This window comes from Chenopodium album, chromosome 26 (genome assembly GCF_948465745.1).
Source record: "Chenopodium album chromosome 26, dcCheAlbu1.1, whole genome shotgun sequence".
Classification (NCBI taxonomy): domain Eukaryota; kingdom Viridiplantae; phylum Streptophyta; class Magnoliopsida; order Caryophyllales; family Amaranthaceae; genus Chenopodium; species Chenopodium album.
In genome coordinates, this window is record NC_137859.1 from 33,346,586 (window position 1) to 33,360,179 (window position 13,594).

The 13,594-nt window shown below is 32.8% G+C and overlaps 2 protein-coding genes across 2 annotated transcripts; one reads left to right on the forward strand and one right to left on the reverse strand.

The window, feature by feature from the left end:
• Positions 1-2,855: 2,855 nt before the first annotated feature.
• On the forward strand, positions 2,856-7,750 carry LOC145617349 (uridine nucleosidase 1-like). Its single transcript, XM_081672040.1, has 9 exons — positions 2,856-3,262; positions 4,710-4,825; positions 4,929-4,988; positions 6,082-6,264; positions 6,340-6,444; positions 6,626-6,722; positions 6,834-6,941; positions 7,231-7,366; positions 7,462-7,750. The coding sequence occupies exons 1-9, from the start codon at positions 3,136-3,138 to the stop codon at positions 7,568-7,570; spliced, it is 1,041 nt and encodes a 346-aa protein (XP_081528166.1). The 5' UTR covers positions 2,856-3,135; the 3' UTR covers positions 7,571-7,750.
• A 700-nt stretch (positions 7,751-8,450) lies between these two features.
• LOC145618527 (uncharacterized) lies at positions 8,451-13,334 on the reverse strand. Its single transcript, XM_081673297.1, has 4 exons — positions 13,076-13,334; positions 11,806-11,917; positions 9,160-9,216; positions 8,451-9,014 (listed from the first exon to the last, which is right to left on the reverse strand). Exons 1-4 carry the CDS (start codon positions 13,255-13,257, stop codon positions 8,934-8,936), a joined length of 432 nt encoding a protein of 143 aa, XP_081529423.1. The 5' UTR covers positions 13,258-13,334; the 3' UTR covers positions 8,451-8,933.
• Positions 13,335-13,594: the final 260 nt, after the last annotated feature.

The following is a 13,594-nucleotide window of genomic DNA, read 5'->3' on the forward strand; positions in this document are numbered from 1 at the left end:
TTTAACTAGGGCAAATAATGTAATTTTTTTGAAGTCATCTGATTTCTTTTCTAAAATAATAAAAACAAAACAAAGTTGATAAAAATTTACATTAGTTGTGTAATTTTGCAAAATTGATTTTGGTGCATTTTTGATTGATTATAAAAAAAATTGTATTTTTTCATAATGGGTTGTGTCAAAATCAATTTTTAAAATTTTGGTATAATTTTTAATTTACTTAAATGGATATTATAATATTTTAAGAAATATATCCATTTTTCCTTTGATGTAAAACATTCTAGGCATGAAATTCTAGTTTTATTTAGAATTCTACCTTATGAATGGATAAGTAAAATGTATAGATTTTGTGATTAGAGCTAGATGACTAAAAGCTATTACGCAAATCCCATTATATTTTAATAGTAAAACAAGTTAAGAATGAGGGTTATTTATATTTAGCTATCTATAACAAATTAGGGAGAAAAAGACTAATTAAATACCAAGTACTAAGGGCTTGTTTGGCATCATTTTTTGTTTTCAGTTTTCTGTTTTTTTGAAAACTAAAAACCAAAAACAGGAAACAGAAAAAAGGTGTTTCTTCTTTTCTGTTGTCAGTTTCCATAATAATCATGATTTTAATAAGTCTAAATAATTTTTAATTCATTATGTGACATATATAATATATTTTTAAAAAACAGAAAACCACAGCGATGCCAAACGAACCCTAAACTAAGCATTTTTTTTTTTTTTTTTTTTGAAAGGCAAGCATCGGTTAAGAAGTAAAGATTCAGAGGTGACTTTGAAAGAGAAGTTTAAAGGTAGCTAACCGTGAGCCCAAGTCTTGAATTTAGTTTGAATTTTGATATTGTCCAATTGAATATTTGGACATTTTTTTGGAAAAATCAAATTCAACGGTTTATATGATACATTAAATTAATACTTCATTTAACGGATTCAATGGTAAGCTAATTAACAAATTAGCTTGTTATGCCACATAAGATTATAAGCTAATCACTATTGTAGCTAATTTCTACTCCAATGGTTAACTAGTTGCTTATGACTTAATTGAGTCTCAATTTGTTAATTATCTTTTTACATTTAATTTTATAAATTTATCAACCTATCTTTTTGGCAAGTTTATTTCTCAAGAAATTAGTCCCTAGCTAAGCTAATTTGCTTGACCAAGCTAATTTAATTTGGTAGCTCCAATGGTTAAGCTAATAGCTAAGGAATTTTCTAAATTGCAAGCAAATCCCTAGCTACAACCATTGGAGTTGCTGACTAAAATATAAAAAGCTCTAAACAACAAGTAATCCACAAAAAGGAAGATGCAGTGGATTAAGCAACTTGTATGAAACTTTATTTCTCGTTCTTCTTCTCATTTAATAAAGGGGAGACCCTTTTAAGTTACTTATAGTTTCCAACTATACCCTGTCAACTAGGATATATCTCAAGATGAACAAAGAAAAGTCATTTTAAAGCTAAAATTTTCATATTTCCTTTAACTTTTTTATTGTTCTCAATAGGCATATTGAGACTAGACAATGTTAAATGGAGAGTTTTTATAATTTCATTTAATAATATTGTGTCAATATGATTTTGAGAATCTCTTACGAATGAATGTATTCACTCATATTAAAAGTATAGAAATAAAAAAACATTTATCTAGTGGCATATTTTGTAAATAAATCAACAATTTCTAATTATTACTTTGCAATAGAAGTTACTTTTTTTTTTTAAAGAAATGCAATAGAAGTTACTTGTATTATATTTAAATAAAAAATTTGTTCAGGTTCTTATACATAAAAAAAAAAGTTCCTTTAATTTCTTTAAATTTTAACAATTTGACTACTGCATATATTAATTTTAACAATTTGACTACTGCATATATTAATTTGAGCACAATTTTTAAAAGTTTTCATAAATTTCATTAATATATAATCATACTAGATATTAATATTAAAAGTTATGCATTGGTACATGTGTTAATCAAATGTTGCAATTTTAAAGAAATAGAGGAAAATCAGGAAATTCTTTTTTTCTTTTTTTTTTGTTAAATTTTATTTACATAAAGTGAATAGCATACAGTCTTAATCAATAGTTCAGCACTAAATAGCATAACCTTTTGTAATATTAAAACTAATTTTGGGACCGGATGATACCCCGAGTTAATACTGTATTACAGTTATTGTGAATGGTATTAAAAATACATGATAAGACATGTATTACAAAAAAAAAAGTCTTTTTTTTTGCTATTAAAGACACATACTAAGACATACTACCTCCATTAACTTTTAGTTGCAACTTTGGGGTATTATTTATGGGATATAAGATATTCCAAAGTTTGCAAGTAAAAATTAACGGAGGTAGTAGTTCAATGGTCAACTTCATACTAATTAACCTTGAGATGAAGAGAAATCCTGACCAAACATTAGCCAAAGTTGTCGCTCTCTAGTCTCTACACTCAATTCATAATTGGAGTTTTCGATGTTGATCCTTCCAATTAATCAATAAAAATAATTTAACTACTTGTATAAGTTACTTGGAGAAGAGCCATGTGATTTGCAAATTTGTAGATCTTTAAAGACATCAATAATATAAACACATGATAATTGACTAATTGAGGAATCATTAGAGAAGGTGGGGGTTTAGGTAATTACCAACAATAGAATAATACAAAGGTTAACGTAACCCATAATTCTTTTTTGACATAAGATTACCTGTCAATGACTCATTCGCCGCAGTTGTATAAATCCAATTGGTTGATCCTCCAAACAACATGTATTTTTATTTTTTCTCATATAAATATACAAAATCCCTCAAATAATCAGAACACAAAGATAGAAGAACCAAAAATTTCAAGAAATTTACAAAAACCTCAATAAAAACTCAAGATAAAAGAACAAAATTTCTGTATAATTTTATCTTTTTTGTTATCATATAAAAATACAAAATCCTCAATCATACAGAAATATAAGAAGTATAAGATTGTGGTGTCACTTTGTTTTGATTTGATTTTTTTTAAGGGGATAAAGAAGATCCAATTTTTCTACTTTGGAATTTTTTTTAATCCCCTTTTCAATCTCACAACTTTTTACTCACTTTTTTTTCCTTAAATTAAAGTTCCTTAAAAATTAATTTGAACCTTTTGATTTGATGGGGACGATTGAGGAGTCTGTTGATTCTGTCTTTGGAGGAAGCATTTCGAATGGGATTAATTTTTATGATGATTCTTCTTCTCCAAAGTGTGAAAAGCTCATCATTGATACTGATCCCGGAATTGGTGATTTTCTCTCTCCTAATTTTTGTTTAATTTTGACCTTGAAATTCAAGAAATTTATACCGAATTATGGGTTATAATTAGAATTACATTGATGGGTATTTTTTATTACTGAAAATTATTCATGGGTTTTTTGATTTTTTTTATTATTTAAGTGATACTTTTGGATTAATATGATTATTTTTATCTAAGTGATACTTTTGGATTATGGTTAAAGTAGTGTTTATATTTTTGCCTTTTGTTTGTTAATTGTTAAGAGGATGAACTCAAAGCTTATTGGTAATTTGTTTGATCAGTTAGTTTTGAACCTTTTAAATTCCAATTTATCTTTAACGTGAGTTAGAAGTGATCAAGTGAACTACAAATTACACATGTCACAAGATAGTTATAGTTGGTCTTGTATGCAACGGGTGTATTCGTGTTGTTTCAAATTACATAATTGTTATCTCTTTGTGAAAGTTGATTTTTTACACCATATGTGATTTAAGGTGACTAAGCCTGTTGCGTGCAATACTCTCTTTGGTATACAAGATTTCGTTGGATATTGGATAGTGTTGTAATTTGACAGTAAAGTAGCAGAGGATGGTTGTTAATTTTTATCAAAATTTACGTGCCCATTATTATGCAAAGCTGTAAACTTGCTCACGAGTGACTTGTTGTATTATCAGCTGATGCCTTCAGATTATTATGTTCATATAACTTGTATACTACTGTAGTGTTCTGGCGATTGTAGATGTGTATGTAATCGACTTCTAATTCATGAGAATTATGTATGTTAATACTCACCATTGGGAAGATGTGATTTACAATAGTGTTTTAAGTATTATGTGGTTCTGACCTTGCTAATTAATTGCAAGTAATAATGTCTAGGTGGTTATCCGTGCTACTTGTATTTCTTAGACATGCTTTGCGTGTAAGTTTATTTGTCACCTGAATTCCCTAGTTCCTTAATAAGCTTTATTCTCTATGATGGTTTCACAATCCTCGTAGAAAATCAAGCATAAGATTCTGGATATCACAGATATGGACCTAAACTATTTATACTCATCCCCTCTGTCAGATTATTCTCGCGCCCTTGTGGTGGATTAGTGCACCAAATTCTTTATATATTCGGCTTTATGTAGTGTTTGATGCTGTTTTTATAATGTTAATGTTTGAACAAAATCATTTGAATTGAAACTTTTGCTTGCATGTTTTGTTGCGGCTTGCGGGTTTGTATACCTCTTCTTTCTTGGAAACTTGAACTAGCTTAAATAGGTCTTTCTGCTTAATTTGGTGCTAATTTGGGAATTTTTTACCTCTTAAAGGATATCTGTGCATTCTTCTGATTTTGCATTCTGTAGCCTTTTTTTCATCTTCTGAACTATGCTTTGGATTTGTGCTTGTACAATTGTATTCATTCTTTCATATGTACTACATATATATTTACATAGAATTGTTTTCTTAATAGATGATACCATGGCCATCTTAATGGCCTTTCAAACTCGAGAGGTGAATGTCATTGGGTTGACTACAATATTTGGAAATGTCATGACAGAGGATGCCACTCGAAATGCTTTACTCTTGGTATGTTGCTGCTTTCACCTGGTCATATTTAAATTACTTTTTCCTAGCAAAGATATTTTCTAGATTCATTAGCACTCACTGTTTTTAATGTGCAAAAGGATAGTGTGAGATCGCAGGTCATCCTGATGTTCCAGTTGCAGAGGGCAGTCCTGGGCCTCTGAAGGTATTTTTTCCTGAACTAGTTGTTTGACTACCAAAGCTTCATTTATTATTGTTCAGAAGCCCTCCCCCCCCCCCCCCTCTTCCTGGTAGGATGAATTTTCTACAACCTCACCATATTTTTGCAACGCTGTTTGTCACTTTGTCCCTGCTTTTATTCTTGTAGCTTATGTTATGTAAACTGATAATCAGTTATTGTTTCGATTTTTCTTATTTAAGCAGAATGTATGCATATACTTCTGTCTATTCATAAGCATATGGTAAATTTATTTGTCTTAATTACAACTTGTCTACTGATACTTCTACAGGAAGGAAACTTTTTCCTTTAGATAGATAAGGGGGTGGGGGGACAACTGAGACAGTAGATTAGATTGGCTGTTAATACCTGAATTTCTTCTAGTTCTAAGCCAGATTAGTTTAACATGACTTCTGGCTCCAAATTATAGAAATTCTTTTGTTCAACCTCTTTAAAACCTTTAACATAAAGTAAAATAACCAAAACAACAATGTTTCTACACTGCTAAGACCAGCGTGATCTGATTACTGGTTTTTTGGACGATCAATTTTAATAGAGGTTCTGGTCCTAGAGCATATAGATTGAGTTTTATCTTTGTATAGTATCTAGATTATAGTTCTGCTTTTACCCTGCCCTTGATATGATCTATATTCTGTACTAAGGTGCTTTTCTGATTGTGATTGTTTGGTCCTTTTGCTTTACTTATCTTCATTTAGTCTCACTCGAATGCAACCTGCTTTTGTTGGCCCCTCTTAGCTCTCTATTGCAGTATAATCAACTTGTAAAATAATCTAATGAATTCCTAAAATGACTCATGTTGCAGCATTCCTTTAGCACATCAATACAGGAATTCATGGAGTTTTCTTTTCATATAATAGTCCCTCGATTTGGTTGTGCCACACAGCCACACCTAATGATCTAGTATAGAGAATTCATTGAGGAACTTAAGATTCTATATGAGATCAATGCTCACTTGTCTTATTATCAATACTGAGATTATATCTCTGGGCTCTTGAGTTTATGGCACTCATGTATGTCAATAGTATCTGTACCTAATTTAAGTGGTCGTCTTTTTGAACAGGGTGGCATGCCACGTGTTGCTGATTTCGTTCATGGTGCTGATGGACTGGGCAATATAAATTTATCACCTCCCAAGGCAAAAAAGATTGAGAAAAGTGCTGCACAATTTTTGGTGGATAAGGTTTCTGAACACCCTGGTGAAGTATCTGTACTTGCTCTAGGGCCATTAACAAACTTAGCTCTGGTGAGTCTGCTTTTTCTCTGTTTGTCTTAAGGTTCACCAAGTACAAACATTTCATGACACATTTATTGATTGCAGGCAATCAAAAGTGATTCCTCCTTTGCTAGCAAAGTGAAAAGAATTGTGATTCTTGGAGGTGCATTTTTTGCTCTTGGAAATGTTAATCCTGCTGCTGAAGCAAATGTAATTCCTGACTCCTCTTTCCCTTTTACAGCTTGTTGAATATTATGTGATACTGCAAGATACTTTCATTTTCTCTATATCTAGTTCCTTAAGTTGCTCCAATTTTGTCATTTGTGAATCTTTACCAAATCCTTATGATTCAATGTAAACCTATGTTGGTTTTTGCCTGTGCTTGATTCAGATTTATGGGGACCCTGAGGCAGCTGATGTAGTTTTTACTTCAGGAGCAAATATAACAGTTGTTGGCATTAACATCACAACTCAAGTCAAATTCACAGGTGAAGTTCCCACCAATGCACGTCGCCTTATAATAATTATTTACCTCAGTACCTCTAGGATCTGTCTGTTACTGATATGTTAATTGTTATTGAACTCTGTTATGATATCAGACATTGATCTTCATGGGCTAAGGGAATCAAAAGGAAGACATACTCGACTAGTCACTGATATGTGCAAATTTTACAGAGATTGGCATGTGAAGTCAGACGGTGTACATGGTAATTCTAGCTCTCTTTTCATATTTATTTGACAGAAGTGTTTGGAAACATTTATACCGTCCTTTCAAAATGAGTTGTCCTTTCAAAGTCTTGATTTTATATATACCTATCATGATAGTTGTCCATTCTATTCGTCCCTTATTTGTAAGGAAGGGCATAAGATTAATCTCAATCATGACCCGTAATATTACTGGGAATTGCAGCAATTTTTGTGAACATTTGGAAAATAATATTGTGATCAGATTTGATCTCTTAACACGGACCACAATACTAACAAATGCCTCTGCAGGTATATTCCTTCATGATCCTGTTAGCTTTGTAGCTGTCGTGAGACCTGATCTTTTTACATACAAAAAAGGGGTTGTGAGGGTTGAGACACAGGGCATCTGCACAGGGCATACGCTAATGGATCAAGGGCTTAAAAAGTTAGTCCAAATGCTGTCTTATATCTCCAACCTCTCCCTAAATCTTTTTTGTTTTTCTTAGCTGACGAATATGTATTTCCACTTTGGTGATGCAGGTGGAACTCAGAAAATCCATGGACAGGATACTCACCTATTTCAGTGGCATGGACAGTTAAAGTCGAAGAAGTCTTAATGTACATAAAGAACCAATTGATGCAATCTTGATGAACATGGGATGTTTAGAACTGCTATTTAAAATTACAGCCCAGAGTTTGTCTTGTTAATATTGTAACTCTCTTTGTTAACCCATATTCAGGGTTCTGAGGGCAGATTGATTTCTGCCCACAATTGCCTATTCAAACATTTTATCTTTGGTAGTAATCAGTTTCTTGCCTCTTAAAATAATTGCTTCTTTCCCTCAATATTGTTGTTAAAGGCTACACTGTCAAGGGACATTCAATATATTCATGATGTTAAGGGACTTTGAACTAGTATTGGCTTATTATCAAGATTATTCAACTTACTAAATATCACTAATTGCAAACACTGTAAATGTAAAATTATATTTTTACTTTTGTTTCAATATTGTAATTTGATAGATACCAACTTTTAAAATCTTTCCAAATTGTTTAAGTCCCATTGACATATAAAGAGTTCCATGCCTAAGTACCTGTCAGATTTTCACTACTCCCTTGCTTTAGCCGAGTTTAGCCTTTTTTTCCTGAGAGAGAGACGAGGCGGATCAAAGCCTCCCTCTTTTAATTAAACCCTGCATAACACTAATAGACTGAACCTCAAAACTAGCACAGTGACTCGTATCTAATTGATCTTAGATGTCTTTAATCGAGTCGTGGCAATCAACAGGTCCATCCTCCTCAGTTCAAAGCCATCTTAAAAGGGTCAATTAACTCCTCAGTAGAGGCTCAGCACCCATAGCATAGTGTGTAAAGTATCTCACTTGGAAAGAACACTTTACGTCTGCTGAAAACATTCAAACCTCTCAAGCAAAGTCATGTAACCTGGTGGGCAATATAGAGAACCATGGAATGCATTCAAGCCTTTCTATGAAGCAAGTTTGATAGAGGGGAGTCAGTGGACGTAACAATGAAAAGAAAACAAGTCATTTTTCCACATCGCTCAACAGGTCAGCAAATCTCAGAGCAAAACAAAATTGAGACCAGTAATCTATGTGTATAATTCCATGGACTACAAATACAAATTTTGGGGAGATCACCAGTCATATAGTACGATGGGAGAGTTGCAGAAATTTACATTGCACTACATTAAACCTGCTCCCAAGTGTTCATTTTTGAATAAATACAGGGAATTACGCTAATGATTTGGCCAATTTTCGCCAGAGAGGAACAACTGATATTTTCCTCCATGACAGCAAACTAGCTGTTAGCTTTCACAAAATTCATTTTTGTCTTATCTCAAAATCATTGTTAGTAAAGTTACTAACAAGAAACCACTGTTTCACTCGAAAAAATCTGAGAGCTACTCCAGCATGTGCATATTCAATGGTGAAATTCTTATGATCTTAATGTCAGATAGTTCTTTCAGAACTAAGCTCTTGTATGCACTTAATCTACTGCGACCTGCACTTCAGCTTCACAGTTTCAAGCTCCTGCTTCAAAGACACTAACCTCTCACGCAAGTCTGTGTTCTCCTGATCACAAAAATGGAGAATTATGACACTGCAAATTCTATATGAATAGCAAGGGTTACCAAAACATAACACTCCATTGCACTGACCTTTTAGAAAGAGAGCTAGAACTTCACAGGTAAAATTAATATCAAATCACACAAGTTACCTTTTGTAGCCTTTCAACTCTTTCATCAACACTAGGCATGTCCTTCGCCACCTTTAACTGCAAAAAAATGATGCATAATATCATTAATCACCTACACAGTTCATGTTAAGCATAAAAAAATTACGGTGTTAATTAAAAAAAATAAAAATAAAAAAAAAAACAATGAATTGTTGCAAGAGCCTATACGAGTGACGAGTATATACAAAACTGGCAAGGCTGATTTCCAAATAAGGATATAACACAAACTCATATAAAAAAATTAAAATAAAAGGAAATTCATCTTCTAGGTAGTCTACTCTTCATAGAACAATTGGATAAAGGGTAGTAATAGATAAGGTTGATCCTTAAGAAAGTTCCCCACCTATGAGTGTTTTCAAGTTGGGTAGAGCACAAAAAGTAAGATAAATTTAAGATGTTTGCCTTCTTTTATTTCAAAGCTTCATTGCACCATTCCAATAGTCCTCCAGCAAAAATGGTTTGAGCTTTGAAATGGCATATAGTGGTAAGTTGCCAGCCTTACTTTCATCTCCTAATTTTCCACCACAAGCATATGGATCAGGTATCAAAGACAGCTATCACAAACTATAAGACTTCCTCACATTCAAACTCCCAAGTCCCAACACTAAAAAGAGTGTGATCAGTTCTTTTCACCGACAGACGACAAACATTAATTGCACTGTGGAGGATACAGAGCCACTGTTACTCCATAACACCTGTCCACTAGTGAAAAACAGAAATTAACTAGAACAGGAGTATTCTATATATCACATATGAAATAATTCCAGCAGCAGAATTTGCAAGGATTTGTAGTTTGTTAGGGTACAACCCAAATGAGAATGATAATAATAAAACTAAGAAGAAAATTACATTAAAAACTTCCTTTTTTAACAGCTACTTTACGAAGGACTGCCTTTGCTGATGCAGAGAGCCTTCTAAAGGTCAGAAACAACATTTTCACAAATACAGACAATCATGGCAAGATACAACAAAATTGTTGATTAAAGTTAACATGGGATACATTAATTCTTCCACTCTATCTTTCCAAACATCACACAGGATTGCAGCTATATCATGGGCCTGCAACTAGGTTACATTCAAATAGTTTGGACACTTCGCATTTGAACCCTAAAAATTGCTTCATTGTGCACACACTTTTGAGCAGTTCTAACATTAGATCTAAAAATGCGTACTCAGACATGACATAACCCAAATTATTAAACCATTATATCATACATAGGTAAGTAATATGGGTATTTTATCATTATTATATAAGTGTGAACCAGATTATAAGGAACGTACAATTCTATTTCAAGTCCTAGGAAAGTAGTATAGTTTTTTTTAGGATAGTTTATGTATAAGATGTTACACGTCACCAAGAAGATTGTGTATAAATTCAATAGGATTTTTCAGATTTCACAAAAACTAGTGTGAACTTGTTCTCTAAGAGAGATCCTTATTCACTCCAAATCGGTAGAGTAATAACTTTGGTTTCCCATTTTAGTTGATACAAAGATACAAGAGACTAAATCATACCAGATAAATTTTGGAAAAGGTCCAACTATAATTAAATAAATCTCTTTTCATTACTCACACACCTAGATGGTGAAGAATTGCTACTCGACACCATTGATCTAAAGTTAAAGTAAAAAAACATATCCATCCATCTCCTCTTTCCAAGCTTTGAACTCAAAAAAGTAGACTAGCTATTTGTCCCCAAACTCTAATAGTATGTGCAATATCATTGGTTCATTTCTATAATGCTATCCTAAAGTTCCTAGAATGGATATAAATTCGGAGACTTATTATGTAATTATTTCTTTTTATATAGAATCTTCTCACTGAGTAACTCAAGACCATCAAAGTATCTCTGTAGTGTGGCAGCAGCTTGACATTGATAGCAAGACAATTTTTAAATATTCTGTGGTAATGAGGCTTCTAGAGTGTTGTTTACCTAGCAGATGGCTCTTTGTAAATGTTACCCACCAAAGTTAGGATCTTTCTATTTGATTTTTAATGAGACCAACTTTGCGTTCTTTGTGGACATATCATATGGACTTGGAAACTATAGAACATTCTTTATAGTTGTGCATTTAGTCAAGAAGTGTGGCATAAAATTGTTGAATACAGATCAAGAATGCCAAGTGCTCTTAAAACTTGGCAGGTTAGGTCAGGAATGTTAAGTGCTCTAAAAACTTTCAAAAATTTACCGCTGCTTGTATTCATGTAATTTAAACAGGCATGTTTCCATAGAGTTAGCACCAATAAGTTCCTAAGTGGGTTTCTTAGAAGTAGATAAGTCTGTATATAGGCACTTGTATTCAGTTTCCTCCAATGCCAAGGCAACCATTCATAGGAGAGTTCAGCCATAACTTATCTCAATTATTGGTTGGTAAAACATATGTTACCAAAAACAAATATAAATAATATAATTATACATAGAAATAATTGCCAGAACCAAACACTGATAATCAAAGATTTCTGAGTTTCTGACATGTTGATGGGTTTTAGTAGAACACCAATTTAAAAGTGCATACAACATAAAAAGTACCAACTCAGAAAATTCATAAGACAAGGATAATGAGAAATCAATAATATTCAAAAATTTAGCTGGTAATTACAATACAAAGCTTGAGAAAAACAACATACCTCGTTAAGCTCCTTCATACATTCAGCGACTCTCTCCATTTCCTCATCAAACCTTGACCTCCACTCCGCTGACTCATCCACTGCTTCTCTATGGGCAAGATCGAATTGTCTCCTGCCCATTTGTATGACTAACAATTTAATTCGTGGAACTTCCCGTACAAAAGTCAATTATTTGGTAGTGGGGCATATTACCAATTACCAATACACTTGTTCCAGCAATATTCTCATTACCAAGTCAAAAGCAGATTACCAACATTAATTTTTTTTTTTAAACCAGAAAAATTCGAGCTTTTTTGAGAGAAATAAATCAATATGTATCCACAATGGACCTCAAACATGCTGCAGGATAAGAAAGAGCAAGTGAGAGCCTTTCATGGTCCTATTCAGATCATGTAAGTGTAACACTCGAAACACTACAGCCACCATTCAAAAATCATGATTTGGCTCCTACAGTATTACCCTACGTAACTATACATATAAGTTTGAAATCTCATTATTTAACCAAAACATCCAAAGCTGATGAGAAATTCAAGCCTATGCATCTTCAAATACAGTATAAAAAATCATGTAACCACAAATGCTAGTAAGGTTGGAACTTGGAAGTAATAAGTTGAGAGGAATAACATGAAAATTGATCATTTGAGGCATGTAGTTTTACACTCTACTATCTCATCATAAACTCGTCATTAGGTATTTGAAACACGAACTATTTGTTTTTTTTTATAAATATCAAATGCCACTTTACTGCCTCGGTTCACTTCCCCGTCCAAATTGCATTACTAGTTCAAATTACACTATCTATGCGATTGCTAATCACGGACACTCCTAAGTTCTAATTCAATGCAATAAAATGCTCCCCTCATCCAATTTTTTGTCACATTACTAGTTCAAATCACATTAGCAATGTGACTATTAATTCCGGACAATCCTTATTCACATCAAGCATACCATTTTCCGACTTAATTGTTACATTACACTATCAAATTCCGGATGCTCCAAATTCACATCAATCACATGCCACATTTTCATTTTCACTACATGATTCTCGTCCTAAACTTGACTCTTACTTGGTCACACAAAACAATTAAACAAAAGCTAAAATCCAATCAAAATTACAGCTTGTAAGCAAAAAAAATTAATGAACAAGGAATTTATTATCAGGCATTCAAAATACCAATAACATAATCTTACAGTCCAATCTGAAATAGCAGTATATGAACGAGTAAATTGAAATTAATAATGAAAATTGAATTGGTTTGAAAGTGAATACCTTAGCAATTCAGTATCATCAGCAGAAATGCGGTAATCCAGAATCCATAACCGGAAGTAAACAAGAAAACCTAAAGCCATAACAATGGCTAATCCAAGAAGAAGGGGTCTTCTTGAAATGCCCATTTTCTTCTCTCTCCTCCTTTTGGTGTGTCCACCACTCGTAGTCGTAGTAAGGTTCATGATCACTGAGTTTTGTCGGAGTATTTGAGGATGCAGATCACGGGCTCGGTTACAGTTGAAATGGGGAGTTATGTTTGTTTAGAGTTTAAAGTTTAGACTGATGTTGGAATATGGATTTGCTTTATTCATGGGCCATAATGAGAGAGCTATCAATCGGGTATTGACATACTTGGGTCGGATTTGGATCGGGTCATCTTGGTTTTGTTCATGTTCAAGTCCATCAAATTAAATTCTGGCAAAAGCTAACGAATGTACGAGAATGTTGGATAAGATAGTTAAAAGTATAGATATTTATTTGAAATGAACATTAATTAGACTGATTGACTCGTGATTTTGG